At 42.4% G+C, this 24,218-nt stretch overlaps 1 protein-coding gene across 1 annotated transcript in view; it reads left to right on the forward strand.

Moving 5' to 3' along the window:
* Positions 1 to 24,218, forward strand: part of TMEM132B (transmembrane protein 132B) — a 371,639-nt gene that overhangs the window by 318,596 nt on the left and 28,825 nt on the right. Inside the window, exon 5 of the mRNA XM_055323120.1 lies at positions 10,122 to 10,265. Coding sequence (XP_055179095.1) covers positions 10,122 to 10,265 — 144 coding nt within the window. The remainder of the gene's footprint in view (positions 1 to 10,121; positions 10,266 to 24,218) is intronic.

Below are 24,218 nucleotides of genomic sequence, written 5' to 3' on the forward strand. Positions count from 1 at the left end.
GAGATATTAATAAGACTAATTAATGTTTATCAAATACTTATGATGTAGCAGGCTGTCCTTTAGTGTGATTTTTACTTTTAGGTGTGAATACATATTATACTGTATTTATTATAAATGTGCATCATTATTAGCAGATAATGCTTGTAAATCACTTAGCACAGTGCCTGGCACCTACCTAAGTGTTTGAAGAGAGTTAGTTATCATAGACAATGTCTGTTAGGCATTAACCATGTCCTATATCTTTATGCATTTATTCACTGATTTGTTTGTTCTTTTGGTTCTTTGTATTATTGTCAAACTTCCTCAGAGTCTGAATACATGCATTTCCCGAATACCTTCAGCAAAATTCCCCAGATGGCAACATCCTCTCTCTACACGAACATGCACTTGTTGCTGCTTTTATGAAATGTTTGAGTCCCACACATGATGATCCTTCATCTGCAGATGTTTCAGTGTGAATTTTCCCAACACTCTCGCACAGGTAGAGTGAGAATATCAAAATCAGCAGGTTAAATAATCGATACAGAGAATTACTTTGGCCCCAGACCTTGCTTGGATTTCTTCTACTGTCCCACTCACATTCATTGTAGCAGAGGAATTGTACCTGTTTTTGTCTGTTCAGGGAGCTGGTCTGGAATTACACAGACATTTGTTGTATGTCTGTCCATCCTCTTCAGACTGGGCATTTCTGAGTCTTTGAATTTCAGACTGTGATACATTTGAAATGTACAGGCCAGTTGTTTTGTAGAATGTGCCTGAAGTGCAAGTTTGTCTTATGTTTCCTCATTATCAGATTCACTCTTTCTTTCTGGAAATGCTCCAGAAGTGATGTATGTCCTTTTTCAGGGCTTAGGATGTCTGTTGATCCCAGTAAGTGAGGTTATCTTAGATCACATGGGTGATGTGATATATGCTGGGATTTGGTGCCATAGAGTTACTGCTTTTCTCTTTCAGGTCATAGATCTCTTGCACAGATATACATTGACACTATATGAATCGGCTGTGTCTTATCATACTTTTAGTTACTAGTAGTGTTCATGCTGTATTACCATTACAGTAATGGTAATAAATGGTGGTTGCCAGGTGGTGGTATTCCAATTTCATCATTAGTTTTTTATTTATTAGTTGGAATTCTACCCTAAGGGTGAAAGTTTTCTTTCTCCCCTATTTGTTTGTTTACATCAGTATGGACTCAGAAGCTTATTATATATTATACATGTCAAATATATATATATATATATAAAAACACACACACTATACATATACAATTAGTTATTATAATTATTTATAGTGGCATAAGATTGTCCCAGATTGACCAGTGGGAGCTCCTTCAAGCTGTCTCCTCTATCCTTTTGACATTTGTTCAAGCCCTTTGTTACTTTCTAGCTCTACAATATATTTTAGGCTCATTATATTGTGTGTGGTTTTTTTTTTTTTTTTTTTTTTTTTTGCGAAATCAGCCATTTCTCTGAGGACCTTGTTTTCCTTTCCTCAGAGAGGATATTTAGAACTAAAATCTGGGTCTAGGTATGCTGATTGCCAAGGTATAATTGTATCAAAGCCTTCTGAGCAAAGGGAACTAGGAGAAACTATATAGATACACACCTATGTTTGTATACCCATAAACATGCATATACCTGTCATCTCCCACAAGTTCATGGCTGTACCTCTACTTCTAATTCATGACCAGAGTTCATTCTTTCCCTTTCTTTTTTCCATTTTTTGTAAAAGAAAGGTTTACTTATTGTTGAGAGAGACAGCAAGAGTGCATGAGTGGAAGGGGCAGAGGGACAGGGAGAGAGAATTCAAGCAGACCCTGCACTGAGTGTGGAGCCCACTGTGGAACTCCATCTCGCCCCCCTGAGATCACATCCTGAGCCAAAACGAAGAGTCAGATGCTTCACTGACTGTGCTACCCAGATACCCCTCTTCTTTCTATTTTAAATTCACTTCTCTAGCAGTGAGAAACCTGGCTCTCCTTATTATCAACATATCTTATTTGGTCAGTCCTAGAATTCACTGAAGCAGTTTTGGAACTGCCAACCCTTACATTTGTGGAAAACCCACCCAACTAGAATTCAGTATGTGTTTACACATATTTTTATCATTGGCCTGAGAGTATATAATCAAAATAGTATGCTGAAAGTTACATGTAACTTTTTTTAACCTAGATTTTAATAGCTTAGAACAACGATAGTTTATCCTTGCTCACACTGCAGGTCCCACACACATCAGCTGGGGACTTTGCATAGCATTATCCTCTCTCTGGACCTGTGCTGATGCAAAACAACCCCAGTACCCATCAATTAATAAATGGGTAAATAAAACGTGGTTCTATCCATACAATGGAATATTATTCAGCCACAAAAATGAATGAAGTGCTGGCACAGGCTACACCATGAATAAACCTTAAAAACATTACACTTTGTGAAATAAGCCAGACACACAAGGGCATGTATACTATGATTCCATTTATATGAAATGTCCAGAATAAGCAAATTCATAGAGACAGAACAGAGATAGGTGGTTGTGGGGGGCTTAAAGGGTAAGGAGAGGTTAGAGAGTGACTCCTACAGGCATGTAGCAGCAGGTCAAACAATGGATTGGATCCATATATCGATTAACAGTAGTATGCTGTGCTTCAGTTTCATTACTTGTAAAATGAGAATTTTTTTTCAAAGGATTTAAAAGGATGGCAGACGGGTGCCTGGGTGGCTCAGTCAAGCCTCCAACTCTTGGTTTTGGCTCAAGTGATGATTGCAGCGTTGTGAGATTGAGCCCCACGTAGGGCTCTGCACTTAGCATGGAATCTGCTGGAGATTCTCTCCTTTCCCCTCTGCCCCTCCAACCGCTTGCACACGTGCATGTGTGCATGCACTCTCTCATCAATCAATCAATCAATCAATCAATCAATCATTTTTTTAAAAAAGAAAAAAAAGGACAAGATATGCCCACCATTTCTCTTTCTGGGCACCTTGTTTGGCTGGATTTCACTGTCCACTTGAACTTAGGTATGGCCATGTGTTTTGATCTGGGCAATGAAACTTGTGTGGAATAATGAGCTCATTCCCAGTCAGAAACTCTAAGAACACAATACCCCATGCTCTCCCTTTCTCTGTCACAGTAGCTCTTCTATTAACCTGGGTCCAGAGTAAGAACAATGCAATGCAAAGTCATGAAGATTTACACCTCTGTCTTATTCTAAGGGTTTTATAGCTCTTATATTTATGTTTTTGATTCATTTTGAGTTTGTGTATGTGGTGTGAAGGTAAGGATCCAGTTTTGTTTCTTTGGTTTTTTTCCACGTGGATATTCAGCTAATCCACATCTTTTGTTGAAAAGACCATTCTTTGAAACCTTTGAATTGTCTTGGCACCCTTGTCAAAAATCAATTGACTGGAAATGGAAATTGTGAAGCTTTATTTATGGAAAGTCCATTATATTCAGAAAGGGTGAGTCTTCCTGCTTTGTTCTTCTTAACGATCATTTTGAGTATTGGAGTCCCTTCATTTCTATATGGGTTTTGGAATCCATTTGTCAATTTCTGTAAAAAAGCAGCTGGGCATTTCATGGTGATTGTATTAACTGTGTAGATCACTTTGAGGAGTATTATCATCTTAACATTATTAAGTATTTCAATCTATGAACACAAGATGTTTTTACATTTGTTTTGGTATCTTTAAGTTCCTTTCAATAATATTTTGTCATGTTCACTTACTATTCTTACACTTTGGTTGAATTTAACTAATTTATTATTGTTGAAGCTATTCTACACAATAACTTTTAATTTCATTGATTTTCTGTATTGTTTTCTCTTTCTTAGATGATTCTTTTCTACTCTTTATTTGTAAAATTTTGTCACAGATGCCATCATAAATCAAGAAAAACACTGAGATAGAATTTTTCTAGCCACTAAAATTGTGGCTCAAATACACAAAGAACTCTAAGAAATTCATTTAAAAATACAAACAGGCAAATAGAAAAATGGAAGAATAATTAGAAAAATAACACGCAAACAATTCACAAAAAAAGCAGATGCAAATAGACAATAAAAGTATGAAATAAATGTTCAACTTCCTTTTAAGTTCAGAGAGATATTAAAGTAGCAACAATGCCATGTTTTTACCTTTCAATACTAACAAAAATTAAACAGATTGATCCTACAAAATGGTGCAAGGATATGGAGCCACAGTGTCATGTATTACTGATCAATGTGGAAACTGCTACTATATTATTGAGAAACAATCTGGCAGTACTTATTAAAATGAAAAAATGTGCATGCCCTTTGGGTTTTTGTTTTTGTTTTAAAAGTTTATGTATCATGGTATGTTTGCCACAAGTGAAGGTAACCATCTGTCATGTTACGTTGCTGTTACAACATCACTGACTGTATTCCCTTATGCTGTGCCTTTTATTCCTGTAACTTCTTCATCCACTCTATTTATTCCTTTCTTTTTTCTGCTTGTTTTGGATTTAGTTTGTTTTTCTTTTCCTAATTCCTTAAGGTGGAAGCCTAGGTTATTGGTTTGAGAGGTTTCTTTTTTTCTTCTTTTTTATAATGTAGGCATTTACAGCCATAAATTTATCTGTAAGTACTACTTTTTCTGCATCTTGTAAGTTTTGGTATGTTGTGTTTTTCCTTTCACTCATCTCAAATCATTCTTCCAATTTCCTCTGTGATTTCTGCTTTGAACCATTTATTGTTTAAAAGGAGGCTGTTTAATTTCTCCATGTTTGTGGATTTTCCACATTTTGTCCCCTTATCCTGTTCTACTTTCACTCCATTCCTATGGGAGAACAAACTAGTGAATTTTGTTTGCGTTATTGTACTTTTCAACTCCAGGATTTCCATTTGGTTCTTTCATTCATAATTATTCATAATTTATATTTCTTTATTGGCATTCACTCATCGCTGAGACACCTTCCTCATACTTCGGGTCTCTAAGCATGATTTTATTTTTTAGTTCTTTGAATGTATTTGAAATAGCTGACTTAAAATATCTGCATCTTTTTCTAGTAAGTCCAACATCTGGGCTTCCTCAAGGACAGTTCTCTTGATTACTTTTTGTCCTATGCCTGAGCCATACTTTTTTGTTAGTTTGCATGTCTACTAATTTTGTTGTTGTAGAAAAGTGGAAATTTTAAATAATGTAGCAACTCTGCAATTAGATTGTTTCCTTTCCCCTGAGTTTGTATTTATTGTTTTTTGTAATAGTTTGTTTAGTGACTTTAATGAACTAGTTCTGTTAAGTCTCTATTCTTTGTTGTGTGTGGTCTCTGAAGTCTTTGTTTGGCCCATGTGACCTTGGAATTAATAAGTGTCCCAGTCTTTGCCAAGAGCTTCTCTGTGTGTTGGGACATGCTTTCTATACTAGCCAGGTATTTGACAGCTCTGCCTTAGCTTTCAGTTCCTGCTTTCATAGAACCTCAAAGTTAACAAGAAGTGAGAACTTACAGACTTGTTAGGTCTTTTCTGAGTATGAACACAGTCCTGGGCATGCACACAGCTCTAAGTTAATCATGATCTTATAGATTCCCCAGGGTAGGTATTAGCTTTTGGGAGCACCTGTAGGCGTCTCATTCATCATCATTCCTTTTAAGCTTTTAGGTTAGTCTGGTTTTTTGCACCAGACTTTTTTCACCACTCAGAGGCAGCTATGAAGTTAAACAATTGCCTACAATTGCTTTTAATAAATACTTCTAGGAGAAAAGCTTTTCATACTGTGTGAACTCAGAGTGAAGTCAAATACTGATAGCCTTGCAAGTGGGATCTGCCAGGGAACTATAAGACAAGTTGAATAATGGCAATTCTTTGGGAATTAGGGTGTAAAAGATCCCAGCCCTGATCTCTCTTCAGTGGCTTTTATACTGCAACCCTTGTGCTTTTGACTGTGAATGTGGGCTATAATTTTTTAAAGCTACTATGGGGCTAAGAAGTAGGGATGGGAATAACCAAGTTAAAATGCCACAAAGTTCTCTTTCTTAAAAAAACAAAACAAAACAAAACAAGATTCAGACGTTTTTCTTGAATAAATGCTCTCCTGGTTGCATAAGCCTTTGTTTTATTTCCAGAGTTCTAAAAAAGTTGATTTTAACTTTTTTCCCCCAGTTTTCTCCTTGCTTTTATGGAGAGAATTTTCAGATATCCTTACTCTGCCATTTCCACTGATGCTGCTGTAGTGTGCAACATTAATGGAAACTCATCTTCATAAAGGAATATAAATATGCTTTCAAGACATAAAACCTAGAGCTTGCACAAATAGGACAGAATAAAAGGCTTATATTTTGATAGATGGTGAATTTTTAGCAGTCTGTGGCACCAGGGGATGATTTAAATGTAATATTTAACAAGATAAATTGCTTTCTTATTGTGTCAGAAGCAAGTAGGATTGCCTTTGGAATTTTAGAGAGACCATTGATGGACATTGGAAAACATGGTTGTAAAAATCTCAGCCACCTGTGCAAAAACTAAAAGAAGAAACATGGTTGCAGAGGTATTTAGATCAACTCACAAGCTTGGATTAGTTGTGATTGGTTGTTATAAAAAATAAAGTCACCTCCCTTGAATCTCAGTTTAGTAAAATTATTGTGGTGTCTTCCTTGAAGGCTGTGAGCTTCTACAGGGTAGAGATTGGTGTTCATTTTAGAGCCAACATGTTGCCTATTCTCATGTGTATTTGTCAAGACTTTCAGTTGTAAATTGGCTTACAATTCAAGTTGACTTAAGTAAAACAGTTTATTTCATGTATCTAATTTCCAAAGATAGAAGACACAGATATAGCTGGATTTAGAAACCCAGAAATCTTTCCCAGGACTCTGTCTTATCCTTCTCTTGTCTTTGATTTCCATTGTTTGTATTTCACTTGAATCAGTCTTTGAGGACACGACACTGGCTTACCTCAATGGGCAACATTCGGTGTGCTCATCTGTGAAGCCTGACTTGGCCATCTGAGGTCAGCACCATCTAAGTCACCTTCATTGGTAGCAGAGTGGAAGATTACCTAAAGGAAAATAAAATGTTTTTTATTACAAACAGAAGGCTGAATGGATGTTCAGCACCCGTGAATGCTCATAAGGCAGAATTAATGCCTGCCCATTAAACACAGCAAACAGCCATATTGGTTTTTTTTTTTTTTTCAGTTGCATTATGAGTAGAATTTAGCCATTTGTTCTGGAATCATGATATAGTCTCTGTTCTTTGTACACATTGTAATCATGCCCACACCCACACCACTATCCCATCTTTAGTGAGCTCTCATCTCAACTTCTGCAGTGCTTCCTGCTTCCTGTCCTTGCTGTACTCCTTAAATATAAAGGCACATATACTTCATGCCCCTGGTGAGAATGGAATACTTAGGAACGTGGACTAGAGTTACATGCTTTTGTAGTTAACTCCTTGAGAATTCATCCAGAGGAGAGAGCATATGTAAAAAAAAAAAAAATCCCAACTTATTTTTACATCTTTCTTAGATTGGGTTGGCATTGTTTACAGCTGTTCATTACAAAGTTGATTTTTTATTTTATTGACAAGTAGCTGTTATTTTTCAGGTTTGCTATCAGTGAATAACAAATCTATAAACTGGGAATAATGCAAGGAATTATCTTGGAAGGGTTGTTGAGTAAACTGAATGAGCAATTAATTACATGTAAAGTACTTAGAACACTGCCTGTCATCATCATCATTGTTATCACTCATTGACTCCATCTCTTACCCATCTTCAGGTTTAAGGTGGATAATGAGGGGCTGATTTAGAAAATCAAATGTGGACCCACTTAGTGCCTGAGCTGAGACTAGGGGCTCTGAGAGTGAAGGGAGCACTTGAAATGATTATCCGTTGGGTTGATTCTGGTGGAGCCTACTGTTGAGTATTCCGAGGATCTCACTGCTGTGGCCCAGTTTCCCATCGGCTTCTCCTGTTGACTTTCTCTTTGGACAAGTGTGGAAGAGCATCTTCACTAGAGTCCCTTTGTGAACCTGCCTGGTGGTTCTTTCATTCATTCATAGAAGCAATCTCTCGTAGCATCTACTGCAATACCTACAGTTATTGAGCTCTTGCTGCTCATTATATGCCAATTCTGTTCTAAGCTTTGTACATTTTCATTAAATCTTGATGGTACGTATTTTTATTATCTCTGTATTCCAGGGAACTCAGGCACAGGGAGAAGTAAATAACTCGTGGCAGACCTGGTAGTAGACTATAAAAACCCATTTACACACTCCTACTCCACTGCCAACTCTACTCCAGATGCCCACTTTCCCAGCCTCCTCTGCAGGTGGGCTGGCCGTGTGACAAGCTTTGGACTTCTGATGAAAAGGAGCAGGCACAGCAGGTGTACTCTCCATCCTGCCTTCTCCCTGTGTAGACAGTGGGCAGATGGCTGGTGTGATGGATGCCATCTTGCTACATGAGGGAGTGGCCAAGGGAACGGCCGAGAAGTAGCCCTGACCTCGGGGAGTCACTGGACCAGAGGCAGCAGCCACGGTCCTCCAGACTCTGGTTATGTAAGAGGCATAATTAGACCCGTGTTGGATCATTTCACTTGAGTCAGGTTTTCCATGACTGCAGATCCATTGGAACAGAGGCTGGGCTAGCTTCAAACCCAGACAGTCCAGTTCCAGAGCCCACACATGTGACCTCTCTTCTGCACACCAGATACCATCCCCGGTTCTGTAGATGCAACACAGGTCAGAACAAAGGGGGCTGAGACACTTGGGGAGTTTACAGTCTAATGAGTCATTAGAGATGGAAACACAAACACAAGATAAACATAAGGTGAGCTGTGGTGGTCATTACTGTGCAGGACAGGCTAGGGCAGCGCTCATTCACACTGTGGAGGGCAGAAGAGCCCTATTCCTCTGAAGAAGTGGGCATGGAGGCTGCGATGGCCAGAGCAGAGGCAGGTATGGTGGAGGGCTCTGCATGGGTAAGAGCGGGAGGCATGCTGAGTGTGTGCTACCGTGGAGAGAAGTAAGAGAAGTCTGTGAGGAGGAAGAGGAGGAAGGGTGAGAGAGCCAGAGGGTGGGCCAGGGTCAGATCACCACTGGCAGGGAGCATGGGCTTTATCTTAAGAATAAACAGTAGGTGCTTTCAAAGAGCTTGAAGCTAGGAGAGAAATGATCTGAATTCTATTGAGATGAAAAAGAATCTCTTCAACTGTCATGGGGAGAGTGAACACAGGACATGGGTTGGAGGCCATTGTGGCTGTCCAGTGAGGACAGTTTCTCTGTGGGGGGGTGGCCATGGAGATGGCAAGAATGTAACAGGTGAGACAGAAGTCATAAAGGTGGATCCTACAGGACCCCAGGGATCGGCAGAGGAAGAGAGAAACTAACATGATGCCAGTGTTCACAGATCCCTGGGCTAGAGGGGACTGGGGGCACATGGAGGCTTGGTGGGGAAGAAGGATCCTGGGTCAGGTCAGGGGTGCAGAGGTTGATATTCTGGGACTAGTTCTCTTCTGTTACTTGTGCTGTTATTTGTCTTCTTTTTAAAAGATCTTATTTATTTATTTGAGAAAGGGAGAGAGAGAGAGAGAGATAGGGGTTGGGAGCAGAGGGAGAAGGGCAAGCAGACTCTGGGCTGAGCTCAGAGACCATGCAGGGCTCGATCCCACTACCCTGAGATCATGACCTGAGATGAATCCAGAGTTGGCCACTTAACTGACTGAGCCATCCAGGTGCCCTATTATTTGTCTTCTTAAATTGAAACTGCACTGAGGGCCATGTTCATTGTTTTAATAAGCACAAGGTATCACTTACCAAGTGACCCTTGAGTGGAGATTTGGCGAATGTTGGAAGGCACCCTGTGCAGCGTGTGAGCCTGGTTTTAGGCTGGGATGTGGGTGGGGTGGGGTGGCAGGAGGGGTTGTGGGGGGATAGGATGATGCCCCTGCCCCTGGGGGTGGAGAAGGAGGTCTAGCTGTCAGGCTTCCTGAGCTCAGGCTAGGATGAAATGCTCCCAACTCCGGAATTGCCGTGTCGCACGACCTGGGGAGTTGGTCCACACAGACGTAGTTTTAGTGGCAGGGCATGAGCTAAGGTGGAAATGGTCTGGCTGGCGGCCCCTTCCTGCTCGTGGGCTTCCCCATGTGTGACCTACACCCTCTGCTCTCCTGTGCAGGACACGGAGGTGCTGAACACAGCGGTCCTCACCGGGAAGGCCGTGTCGGTTCCTGTCAAGGTCGTGGGCATTCAGGAGGACGGCTCCGTGGTGGACGTGTCAGAGGCTGTGGAGTGCAGGTCTGCGGACGAAGATGTTGTGAAGGTACAAGGGTCCTGACCGTCGGGCCTGCCAGGGGTCTGGTCCTCTGGGGGCCCTTCCCTCTGTCCCAGGGTCTCATTGGGCTGGAGCGAGGGTGACAACCCCAAGGAGTAGGGGGCTGACCCCTCTAGAGGGGGCCTATCTATACCCTCCCCAGAGTGGGGACCCCCAATCTCTTGAACAGAAATAATTTTCTTCCCCTCCTTTTGGTCATGAGACAATATTTCCCTCCTTTTAGCAATCCACATGTCATCTCAATGTTTGCCAACTCCCAGTGTAAATAATATTATTTACACAACATATTTTCTTCAAATGTCTCAGTTTTTCAAACTTAAATACTAATTTAGCCTCTGAAGGGAAGGAAAAACTCTTCCTCTATTCTTCATGTTCTTCTAACTGGACTAAGAATTAAACTGACATGAGATAGATTAGCAGGAGGAAAAAAACCAAAGGTTTATGAAGTGTGCACAGAGGTCCAGTCATTAAATGGGAGACCTAAAAAAACCAGCAAGGTAGGCAGTTTTTGTGCTTTTTCCACCAAGAGACAGTGAATCTGGGAGGACTTGAGAAGACAAAACTTCACTTTGGAGGCTTTAGTTAGTAAGGCATTCTATCAGACAGGCACTCTGACCAATTCAGCTAAGGCACACACCTAGGAAGACATTCTAGAAAGAATGTGGACTGGGATAGTAAATCAATAAAAAGTAACAAGGGATGTTTATACAGCTTTCTTGTTTTTCTTACAACTTTCTCTAAATTTCCAAGCTTGGTGATGAGGATGTCTCTTTACTTCCAGGTACAAGGAGGGCACCTTTCACATGGGAAATTTTGGGGTGCTGACGGGAAGGGCTGAGTGTCCTTGCACAGGTTATGTCTAAGTCTTTTATATAAAATAACCAATAGGCCCCTACACTTTGTTATAAAGATATTATAGCCCCTGGTCTTAATATGCTAATTTTTTGTTAATATACATTAAAATAGATGACTCTTAAAATAGAAGTCCTTCCAAGTGCCTCCTAACTTAATTTGAGTACCAGTGAGATTCAGCTCACAGTTTGGGTAATCTGGCCATGAGGCATTTCCTCTGGGTTCTTCATTTTAATTAGCTGTATTTATGACTCCAGATTCAGCCAGGAATCAGCCCATGGTTTACTTCATGTTCTTTGCAGGGGTCTGTGTGAACCACCTCATTTAGAGTTTCTGCTGGTGTTTTCTTGGCACTCTGCTTGGCCATTTCCTTTTGCAGCGGACACCTCCTGGAGGAGGGACTTGGAGCTTCTCTCTCAAGTTGCTAAGGGAGCCCCCAGGGCCCATCCATTCATTCTAGAAAAAAACATACTAGGTTCTGTCTTCCTTCACATTCTGCACGTTCCTATTTAGAGGGTAAATGAAACTTGGTTCCAGGCTGAAGAACTCCATAGTAGACAGAAAAGCCTCTAGGGTTCTCCTCATGGTAGAAAATATCTGGGAGGGGCTGATTGCTTCTCATGGTGGCCTACAGGAGGCTGTGCCTTAAGCCAGAGATGGTTTTTTGATAAAGAAGAATTGATGTGTCTGTGAGGCCTAATTAAAAAAAAAAAAAGTTAATCCTTAGGAAACCCAAATTTGGCACAGCCTGCTTCCTGGGTTTGGAATGCTAATTCTCCCTGGAGACAGAAGGGGATTGGCTTCAAAGCACAGGCAGCCTTGCCCTGGGGCTCCTGGCGGGCCTTGTACTCTGTGGGCAGGTTTGATTAAACAAATCTAAAGCCTGCTGTATTCAGAGTTTGGGAAGATGTGAGCCAAGTCAAACAAGCTCCACCACACGGAAGGAGAAATACTGATGGTGCATCGTCCTTGATTGCCTTTGACCATGCATGTTATTTACCGTCCCCATGTCACTCCAGAGGGGGAAACGATGGTGTGGTTGGCATATGGAGGTGGCTCTGGGTGATGGCAGCCCAAACAAATGGCCCACATCTGCAGCCTCCTACACCTGTACTCCCTCCCAAGAGCCTAGGGTCCCTCAGGGTGGGCCACCTCCCCCCAACCTCCAACCTGAAGAGCTCTGTCCTCCAGTACTGCCTTATACTCACTTGTTATCCAGGCACAGAAATGAACTAGAAATATCCTCTGCCCAGTTTGATAGATACATTACTTTGGAAGACAACTGTTTGGGGAATTTTTTTTTCTTTTTGTGTTTTTGTTTTGTTTTGTTTTGCTTAACTTTCACTTTTGTGGCCTCACAAAGATGGAGATTTCTTCAAGCAAATTATGATCTTCAGAAGAACAAAGCAGAGTGAGCAGACCATCAAGCTCAGGGCTGCTTTTGAGACTTTTCAAGGGGAAAGCCAACAGAGCCAGGTTCTGTTGCAAATCCTGGGGCCTTAGTCAAGTGAATGGTGTTAATCAATTGGCTGTGGTATATTTATCATGGCTTTAGTGTCAATATTTGTAGCAAATGTCGCCTCCACTCCAAGACAAACAGCATCACCCACAGAGCTGCACCCTGGCCTCAGTGTCCTCTCAGGGGCATTCCCAACCACGGGGGACATTTGTTAGTACCTCACGGAGAGGACCCCCCCCCCCTTAGCCTGCACAGGTGTCATTCAGTTACTCCTTCATGGTTTCAGAAAACACTGTATACTCCCCAGGGAGGATCTTGCGGGGTGCAAGGAAGATATTTGGTGCCTTGGAAGTTCTGTGTATTGGGACTATGATTTAGGTAAGGGGAAAAGTATGAATTTAGGAAGATGTGAATTTTAAACAGATTGGCTTCTTTGATTTGGGATGGAATGACTTTGGGGGAATACAGAATCTGAGGACATAAGTGACTTTGAAATTTGGAAGCTTGGCCAAATCTGGCAAGATTGGGAGGGATAAATTTTAACTTCTATGTAAAAACCATACACACAGAAGGGGGTGCATCTTAATAGTAGTGTATGTATATATGTGTGTATCTATTATTTAATTTTTTGCCACCCTCTAAAAATTGTCAAATTCACATAGAAATCTGGGTTTCTAGCTTCTTATGAAAATCACAAGGTCAGGTTGCTTCCTGGGACCCTCATGTGGAGCTGACTGGAGGGTACCCCTGTGCATAATCCCTGGGCCCTCCAAATCACCACACTCCCCACCACTCCTTCTCACTCCCATTGGAGGCTTGTGAGGATTTTCCATTTCCTGCTGTACTGCTGATAGTTATCTGATAGGTTTCAGAGGAAAGGGAGGCATGTCTTGTACCCTGGTTTCTGATAAAAATCCACAACAAATGCTAGCTCTTACTCAGTCACCCTGATGGAGAATTCTGTGTCTTTCTAGGCATGAGAGCAACCCTGGAAATTGAAGTATCTTCTTCTCCTGGGTGTCAGGGGCGTGGAGGGCCCTCGACGTCTGTCACAGAGAGATGCTTGGAGGATGCCTGAGTGTGTAGCCTGGTGATGAGTAGAAAAGGCCCAGGGGCGAGGTGAATAGGGAGACAGGACAGCTCTCTAAGCCTTCCAGGGGCAGAACGAATTCTGGAGATGGAGTAGATTCATGCTATTTAATCATCAGAGTGGAAATTAAAAGGAAGCCTCTCTAGCTCACTATAGAGAAAGAGAATGCAGAGGTAGTGAACCCTTCCATTAAGATTTCAGACAGAGGACCTCGGCTCATATCCTGACTCCGCCTCCCTCTCTATTTGACCATCCCTTATCTGTAAAACAAGGATGATAATGACACAGTGTGGAACCTTCCATAGGGAAAGTCAGTGTATACAGCAGAACAGTAATAAAAGTAATCCTGAATGAAATCCCTGGGAGAACACCTGGGTTCAAAAAGTTCAAAAGATAGTTGATATTTAAAAAAAAAAAAAAGTCTTGCATTTGAGCTGCAGCCAAATCTCCTGGGGCATTGTCAGTCAAGGCTAGTTTGAAAGGGAACACTGGGGATATCTACATAAATTAGATTGGAGCAAGGTTCGTGGTGAGATACGTGCCCCCCCTCTTTTCCTTCTTTCTTACAATTTCTGAGAGAAGTATCATCACATGGCATCCCCCAGTCATTGTAAGCACATATAATTAAATTTTTGCTTGTCAAATCTTTACATTATAGAATCCCAAGATTGAGTTTTGGGGATGATTAAATACGTTTTTACCTAAAGGAAGCCACATAGTGCTGGATCTATAATAGATCAATAAACATTTTATCTACATACCAACATCCATATTCATATCTGTGTATTTTAACCCCAGCTTGATCGCAAGGTCTACAGAGTCTACAACTTTGTTTTATTAACAATGTCCCCCACCCAGCCCTAAGCAGATCTGGAACATAGTGGGGCTCAGTAAATATTTGTAGAATCTATTAACAAATGAATAATGAATGAATGCTAGAGTTTCTCGGAGATGGAACAGGACAGTGGGCAAGAGTGGTTGCCTGGTGTTTGTTGGAGCATCTCCAGTGGATTTCCTGTTACTGGAAATATTCAAAGAGCATGGGGAGAAGGACGTGGCATTGGGTAAAACCTGGCCCTGGCACTATAATCCAAGGCTTCTTCTGTTCTCATGGGGAGGCTCTTGTCCCACCTGCCCATGGACACTGGCGGGCAGGGCAATGTATAAGGAGCCTTGGGAGCTACAGAGGTGGAACTCTGTGAATTTTGTCATTGGGAACTGACAGCTGAGGAAATGGGCATTAGTAGTTAAGATTTGTTGAGAACGTAGTAGGTGACAGATACTATTATAATGAGGACATTAGAAATACTGATCCATCTTGTCTTCACAACAAGTCTTCAAGGCAGGTGATATTCCTACCACCAAGTTTGTACATGAGGAACTGACATGTGGACAGTGGATGTGGGGACAGAGTTCCCACACAGCAGCCCCTGGTCATCTGGAATTGTCATCTGATGTTGTGCAGGGCAGGGGAGCCCTCCCATGAACCAGGAGCAAAGTATCATTCTGTGGCTTTCTTATCTGGAAGTCTGTGATAATGGACTTTTTCTAAGTTTGTCAAGGACTTTTGTTTTCCACCTCATCACTTGAAAGGTGGTATATTAGTTTCCTCTTGCTGCTGTAACAAATTACTGTCAATCTAGTAGCTTTAAACAAAGCACATTAGTTATCTTACTGGAGGTCAGGGATCTACAGTGGATCTGTGGGGCTGTGTTCCTGTCTCCTTGCGTTTTTTAACTTCAAGAGGCACCTGCATTCCTGGCTGTGGCCCCTCTGCCATCTTCAGGTCGGCATTAGAGCATCTTTCAACCTCTCTCTCCCTCTCTCTTCTTTCTCACCTCTAGTTCTGTCACAGTTTTTCTGACTCCACCCTCTTAAGGACCTTGGTGATTATATTAGGCCCACCTGGATAACCCAGGCTAGTCCTTTTATCTAAAATCCTTATTTCAATGAACTTTCCTGTGTGTACTAGGGCTGCCATAATAAGTTCCCACAAACTCAGTAACTTAAAACAGCATACATTTCTTTTCTCCCAGATCTGGAGGCCAGAAGTCTGAAATTGAGCTATTGACAGGACTCCACTCCCTCCAGAAGCTCTAGGGGAGGATCCTTCCTGCCTCTTCCAGCTTCTGGTGGCTCCAGGTCTCCTTGGCCTATGGCTATGTCCCTCTAGTCTCTGCCTCTGTCTTCACTGGGTCTTACCCCTGTGTCTCCATATGGCCTTCTCCTAAGGGCACTTTGTCAGTGGATGTAGGAGCTGCCCTCACTCAGAATGATCTTACCTCAGGATCCTTAATTACATCTTAAAATTCCATTTCCAGATAAGATCACATTCTCAGGTAGCAGGGGCTAGAACTTGGTCATAGCACTTTGGGGCCATAAGTGAACCCCTGACACCACCACGTAAGGTAACACATCCCCAAGTGCTGGGGATTAGGGCGTGGACGTCTTGGGGGAGGATCTTTATGTTGCCTACCACAATGTATTTTCTTGTCTTTGCTAAGTTTCTTTAAAGGTCCTCAGAAGAAGGAAGAAAAATGCAATTTCCATGTTGTAATTATGATTTAATCTTTGACTGTATATCCTCCTGACACAGTGATGGCCTCATGTCCTCGTGTGTTGGTAATTGTACTGTTTGTCAGTGATCTGTGGTCTCCAGAGCCACCGCAGCCAGCCACACGTGGTCAGCAGGGGAGCAACTCATTCATGCTTGGAGAGAAGTAAATGTAAGCTCCTGCTGGTCTTGAAGATGGAGCCCTCCATCTTTTTGGCTGCCATAATTAAGTTCCCAGCCTTCTAGTGTCAGCTGGACTTGGCGATAATGAGATGCTAAAGGCCTCATGAAAGGGCATTAACATTTTAAAGTCTTCTCTGCCCCAGGGAAGGATCTTGTTTCCAAAGTTGGTCTGTGAGGAGTAAAGGAAAGTGGTGGAAGTGCTGTAAAAAATATAAAGTTTTCTGCTGCTTGCTGAACAATGTATGGGAGCTGGTCACTAAAGAGAACCGGATGTCTCCTCTGGAGGACATCAGCTTTGATAGAGTAGCTGCTTTTCTGGATTTGGCAGCACCTATGAAAGGCCATGTGAGCCCATTTTCCTTGAGTGTTTGATTTGTAAAGAGGATTCCGTGGAAGGTAGGTGTGCCCTGAACCTGATGTTGAAGAAGCACATTTGAGCTGGTGTCACTGAGCAAGGTGGAGGGGCTTGGACTGGTGTGGTAGGTAGTGGCTAGTGGGCAGGTAGTGATGAAATCCTGCATTGGTGAGTTTTGTTTTGTTTTGTTCTCATTTGGTCACAAGTAGTAGAAACCCAAATCTACTGTCTTAAGCCAACAAAGGGGTAGTATATTGAGTTGTACAACTAAAAGAACCAGGATGGCTTCAGGCAAAGTTGGATCCAGGAGCTCATCCTGGATGAGCTTGGTCTCTTTCCTCAAATTCTGCCTTCCTCTCTGGGGTTCTGCACATTTCCTGCCCATGTTCCTGCTATTTCCTGTGCCTAGCACCCCTCTCCCATCCTCTGCACCTCCTGTCTTTGCTCTGGTCCCCCACCTATGCAGTCACCTCAATCTTACCATTGTGCCCCCCCACAGGTCCTCACCTCGGTATGTTCCCCAGGTGGATACATGTCTGAGGGATTGGCACATGGCATGTCTGCCCCTTGAGGGCAGAGTCCATGTCCCACCGGGGGTCCTGTCCTCTGGGTCTATCGGAGTGAACAGTTACAGCAGCACACAACTAACACACAGCAACATCACACCAGACTCCTTCTGCTTGTGTCAGATTTGGCCCAGTGTTCCACCCACGCGACCCCACAAGGTGGGTGTGAGCATCACTGAGTTTTATGGCTCAGGAAACAGAGTAACTGTTCTCAGTGGGTTTTGGGTAAACGTTAATCCACTGTATATCCAAATTCATCGCGCCAAAAAGTAGACCCACAGTTCTTCCTATTTCTTTGCCCATTTATAGACAGACTTTATAAAGACAGATATTTCCGGAAACCCAGATTTTTGTGTAAGAGTTTTGACTTTTCAACGTTGGCAAGTCATCGGGTTGAAAGAGCTCTGCGAGCACATGTGGCCTGGGGTGCCGGTCTGACCTTCCCGCCCTGGGACAGCAGGACATGAGATAGAAGATGACCCCCTGTCACAGGCAGAGCGGGGGTGGGAAAGGGGACGTTGTCAGAACCCCACGGGCATCGATGAAGAGGAGGCAGGGGGCTCACAATGGTCTCCTCACCGACTTCTCTCAAAAGGGTCCATGTCGGTGCTGGGCTACGACAAGCTTCCAAGGAGCTCTCAGACTGATCCTAATTTTATTTAGAGGGAGACAGAGAGAAATCCAAAGGAGGCTTAAGGCGATTCTTTCTCTCTTAGCAGTGCTTGGCAAAAATTCCTACAGAGAACACTGTTATTCTATTTCTGGGCATGAATTTCCTTCCCTTTGCCCATCACCAGGAGCCAGGCGGCTAAGAATAAGTTGTCAGGCAGCTTGGCTGTTATTGCCTGATTTTGTCTTGCTTTGTGCGGGCGATTTGGACTTTTATTGTACCTTCCTAATTGGGTACGGGCATGTATTTCCTGTTGGCCTGAGGATGGGTACTGCTGCCTTCCCGAGGCTTTCTTCCCATCAGCACCACTGTGATTTCAATATTAATTAGCTCTTTTGTTCATGTCTGTCTTTGGCATCTCCAATTAAGAGCTGACATTCTGGAATTGTCTCTGCGTCATGCAGGGAAATCTTGGAATGAGCCAGAGGAGGCCCGTGAGCCTCCCAGCCTCGCTCCCTCAGTCCACATGGAATGCTCCCTGCCCTCCTCTCCAGGTGCCTCCCATCCTGCTCAGGTCCAAGGTCGTGTCTGTGAATGTGTCTCGAATATCAGACAGGGCCCAGGGCGCCTGGAGACATACTTATTTTGTGTTCAGTAGGAGGGAAAGGGCCCCTCACTGATGTTGCAGCGCTCGGTTCACATTTTAAACCCCTGCCTTGCAGCTTTGGTGGTGAGCAGACTGTATGAGCTCTGTACTCAAATTCACTGGTTTTCTCGAAGAATTCAAATAATTTGCACAAACTTTAGTAGTTAACTGGGTCATTTACCTGCAAGCAGTAGGCATAGGTTGTGAGTGGACTTAGGTACAAAGGCAATGTGTACCTAAATCCACTACCATTTTTCTAACAGTGTTTAGAAGTATAATGGTTAGATAGCAAACTGCACCTATTCAAAGGTACACAGATTTGATGTTCCAAATCACACATCCCCAAACTCAAGATAGTGAACCTATCCTCAGCCCCCAAACTTTCTTCATACCCCTTTGTAATATCCTACCCCCCCATCCCCATCCCTTTCCAGTATCCCCAGGCAAATATTCATCTTCTCTCTGTCCCTGAAGAAGGATTGTCATTTTCTGGAGTGTTGTACAAATGGGATCATAGAAAGTGTGTTCTCTTCCTATGCTTGCCTTATTTCACCCACGCAGTTAATTTGAGATTCATGAATGTGGTTGTGTGTATCAGTAGCCACTTCCTCTTACTGTGAGGTAGCATTCCGCTGTATGCCATAGATCATCCATCCACTGGTGGACATTTGGCTTATTACTAGTTTTCAGCTGTCATAACTATTGCTGCTATGAACGTTCATACAGGTTTCTGTATGAATAAGCTTTTGGATCAGAAAACTTGAATTGTATGGTAAGTGTACATTTAACTTTTTAAGACACTGCCAGACTGTTTCTAAAGTGATTACACCATTTTACATTCCCACCATCAGAGTTTGAGAGTGCTAGTACTTCCATACCCTTGTCAACACTTGGTATTGTCAGTCTTTTTACTTTTAGCCAGTCTACTGGGTATCCACATCAGTGCCATTTTAGTTTTAACTTGCACTTCACTATAGATTAATGGTGTCAGATATCTTTTCATGTGAGATTTGTCATTCACCGATCTTTGGTGAAATGGCTGTTCAGATCTTTTCCCCATTTTTAAAAAAATTGGCTTGTTGGGCAGCCCCGGTGGCGCAGTGGTTTGGCACCACCTGCACCCGGGGCATGATCCTGGAGACCCTGGATCGAGTCCCTCGTCAGGCTCTCTGCATGGAGCCTGCTTCTCCCTCTGCCTGTGTCTCTGCCTCTCTCTCTCTCTCTCTCTCTCTCTGTCTGTCTCTATGAATAAATAAATAAAATCTTAAAAAAAATAATAAAATAAAATAAAATTGGCTAGTTTGCTATATAGTATTTAGTGTTAAGAATTCTCCTTTTGGAATTGAAAATATTTTCTTGTAGTCTGTGATTTGTTTTTTCATGACCAATAGGGTCTTTTTTTTTTTTTTAACCATAGGATCCTTTGAAGAACATAAGTTTTTTATTTTGATGAGAACCAATTTTATTCATTTTTTTTCCTTTTACAGATTATACTTTTGCTATTGTGTCTAAGGAATAATTGCCTAACCTAAGTTCACAAAAATATTCTCATATGTTTTCTTCTCAAAGTTTTATCATTTTAATTCTTACATTTAGGTTTATAATCCATTTGAGTTAATTTTTGTGTATCATGGGACCTAAGTACATAAATTCATCTGTTTTGCTTATGGCCATCCAGTTGTTCTGGCACCATTTGTTGAAAAGACTGTTCTTTCCCCCACTGAATTGTATTGGCATCCCTTTTTGAAAATAAATTGATCATATATGTAAGATTTTATTTAGGCATTCTCAACTCCATTCTAATGAATAAGTCTCTCCTTATGATAGTACCACATTCTCTTGATTACCATTACTTTATAGTAAGTTTTGTAATCAGTATTAGTGAACCCTCAAGATTTGTTCTTTTTCGGGGATCCCTGGGTGGCGCAGCGGTTTGGCGCCTGCCTTTGGCCCAGGGCGCGATCCTGGAGACCCGGGATCGAATCCCACATCAGGCTCCTGGTGCATGGAGCCTGCTTCTCCCTCTGCCTATGTCTCTGCCTCTCTCTCTTTCTCTCTCTGTGACTATCATAAATAAAAAAAAATAAAAAAAAAAAGATTTGTCCTTTTTCACAATTGTTTTGATTATGTTGGGTCCCTTAACTTTCCATATGAACCTCTGGATCAGTTGTCAATTTCTGCTGAAAAGTCAGCTGGAATTTGGGAATTTTGATAGGTTTCACATTAAATCCATAGATTGATTTGGATAGTATTACCATCTTAACATTAAGCCTTCTGATCATGGACATGGGATGTCTTCATGTTTGTATGGTCTTTAATTTCTCACAATAATATTTTAAATTTTCAGAGTGTAAGTTTTGTACTTCTTTTTGTGTGTGTTTGGCCCTAAGCATTGTATTCTTTCTGCTGCTATTGTAAATGGAATCCTTTAAATTCTTTTTTTTTTTTAAGATTTTACTTATTTATTCATGAGAGACACACAGAGAGAGAGCCAGAAATGTGGGCAGAGGGAGAAGCAGGCTCCCTGCAGGGAGCCCAATGCAGAACTCGATCCCATCTGGATCCTGGGATCATGACCTGAGCAGAAGGCAGATGCTCAACCACTGAGCCACCCAGGCATCCTGTAAATAGAACTCTTTAGTGATTTTTCTTTTCTTTTTATTTTTTTAAAGATTTTATTTATTTATTTGACAGGATGAGCCAGGAGGGAGAAGGAGAAGCAGGTTCCCCCCTGAGCCCGAGCTAGACATGGGACTCCATCCCAGGACCCTGGGATCATGACCTGAGGTGAAGTCAGATGCTTCACCGACTGAGCCATCCAGACACCGCATGATTTTTATATTCAAGTGGTTTCCTGCTAGTGTGGAGACACTTGATTTTTATATATTGACCCTCACCCTGTAATTTTGCTGGGTTTGTTTATTAGTGTTAACAGGTTTTTAAGTGAATTCCTTGAGATTTGCTGTATACAATATCCTGTCACTGGTAAAGAACCATAGTTTATTTCTTCCTTTCCAATCTGGAAGTCTCTTATTTCATTTTCTTGCCTAATTGCCCCAGCTGGAATTTCAGTAAAGTGTTGAATAGAGGGGTACCTGGGTGGTTCATTTGGTTAAGCGTCTGACTCTTGATTTTGGCTCAAGTCATGATCTCAGGATCCTGTGGTCTGGCCCCTGTCGGGCTCCATGATTAGTGGGGAGTCTCCTGCAGATTCCCTCTCTCCTTCTCCCTCTGCTCCTTCCCCTGCTTGTGCATTATCTCCTTCCTCTCTCAAATAAATAAATAAATCTTTTTAAAAAATGTTTAATCGAAGTCGTGAGAATGAACGTTTTTGTCATTTCTCTGATCTTAGGGAGAAAGCACTTTGTCTCCATATAAAGTTAGCTGTGGATTCCTTTCATTGTTTTCTTCCTTTTTTTTTTGGACATGCCTTTTACCATAACAAGGAATTCCCTTCTATTCCTAGTTTATTGAGTGTTTTAGTGTGAAGGATGGTGGGTTTTATCAAATGCTTTTTTTTATGTCTATTGAGCTGATCATACGATTTTGCCCTTATAGTGATACAGTATTATAAAGCTATTTCTGGAGAAGAAAAAAGTTTTGGAATATCTTGAAACTCCCAATGCTTCATAGGTTGGGAAATAATAGAATTCTGGGCCACATCTATTGGGTTTTTGTGTTTAAATCTAGGTTTGTGGGGTGCCTGGGTGTCTCAGTTTGTTAAGTGGCTGCCTTTGGCTTAGGTCATGATCCTAGGATCAGCTTTGGGTTGATCTGCTCAGCGAGGAGTCTGCTTCTCCCTCTCCCTCTGCCCCTTCCACTCCACTCATGCTCTGTCTCTCTCTCTTTCAAATAATTAAAGAAAAATCTTTAAAAAAAAAAAAAAAAAGCCTGGAAATCTTACCAGTACTCTTAAAAAAAAAAATCTAGGTTTGTAACGTCACACTGTTCAATTGTTTCTCAACTCCAAAACAAATGGGGGAAAATTGCAGCCGCAATTTTATTCTTGAGTCTTTGTCTTAGACTCAAGAATTAGCTAGTTGCCATCCTGCCTTACAAATTCAGAGTTTGAAGCAAAGTGCGTAGAGGGAGACTTCTTGTTTGAAGCCTTTGTTGTATGCACATGAGCCAGGTTTAGAGATGGATTTTCTGGAATGCCAAGTATCTGGGATGGAAATACTTATCAGAGCAGGAAACCTGATTTTATTTGGCTCCTCGTCCAGTCCCCTTGACACTGAGCTTGATTTTAGACATTTGTTTAGGGGGTGCCCCATTTGTGGGGACATATAGGCTGGTTTTATGTATGTCCTATGTAGTGAAGTGAACCTCAAATATAAAAGTGTTTTTCCTAGCACAGCAAGGAATCGGGTTTATTAGTTGTGGCGTATCCCTCCTTTCCATGAGCAGGTCCCTGGCATTTGCACATGGCCCATGAGGGACATCACAGACAAGGGAGCTGGGCCCAATTGCTTATTACGTCATCTCTGGTAGCTTCTTACTTTGCTAAGTTTCTGTACTTTTTGTTAAATCTATGGGGACCTTTATCTGGTCATAGGAATGGATGTGTCAGCCACCCCTCCTCTGTCCTGATGTAACACGGCTGGTAAGCACATCTGAGGAAGGAAAATCAGGGATTGAGTGCCAAATGGGGGATAGTGCCCACACGACCTGTAGGTAAACCACAGACACACTCATCTTTCAACCTTCTGGGTTGGCCACTCCAGGTCAGGAGATTTTGTCTTTTTTTGCTCAATTCCCTCCATGCTAGAATAGCACCTGGCACACAGTGGGCCCTCAGCAAATACTTGTTGAATGTATGAACTTCAAAAACCTCTAAAAATAGTATCCCAAAGTAACAAAGATCACTCTATGGTCACTTCCTGTAGCCTCCCGTTTGGTTTGAGAAAAGAGAAGAAATCGCTCGAATCTCAGTGCTGTGTCTGGCCCAGCGCAGCCACGGTGGGGTGAGCACAGCTCGTCCGGGGATTAGGCTGCCTCCTCAAGCTTTTCACTGTTAATCTGAGAGTCAGTTTGCTTTGGAGAAGGCTGCAAAGGTGGCTCCTGTTCTTAGGATCCTTTCGGGGAATTGTGGGTCTGGGCACTAGTGTGAGGTTGCCAGTGTGCATGCTTCCATTGTGGCTGATTCTGGACCTTCTTTAGTTAATTACTGGTGATAGTATAGAAAGATGCGTTTGTGATAGTTATTTGGGAGAGACAGATGAGCTCCCTAGTCCTTAGGTCCCGGCTCTCCCCCCTCCCGAGATTTGGGGAGTTCATTCTCAGAAATCGTCAGTCATCAGCAGGAGCAGAGTGGGTGACACCTTTCCTTGTGGCCAAAAGGAAGGAGCAGCAGGACCTCAATCTGGGCCAATCTTTCCTTAGATCCACCTCTTCCCACTCACTTCTCTTCCACGTGCACTTCCTGAGCACATGCCATGGCAGAGCACTGCTTTCAATGTCATGGGTGGGGAGTGTTATAACATGTCAGTTTCTTGATTTGTTCATCTGTCTTCACCCTTCAAGCTGGCAGCTCCATGATGGGGTGGGACCTGACCAATGTTGCTTGCGGTGCATCCCCATCACCCAGCACCGTGCATGGCCCTGTAGAGCAGGGTGCTGTATGAGT

This window comes from Nyctereutes procyonoides, unplaced genomic scaffold, assembly GCF_905146905.1.
Source record: "Nyctereutes procyonoides isolate TBG_1078 unplaced genomic scaffold, NYPRO_anot_genome, whole genome shotgun sequence".
Classification (NCBI taxonomy): Eukaryota; Metazoa; Chordata; class Mammalia; order Carnivora; family Canidae; genus Nyctereutes; species Nyctereutes procyonoides.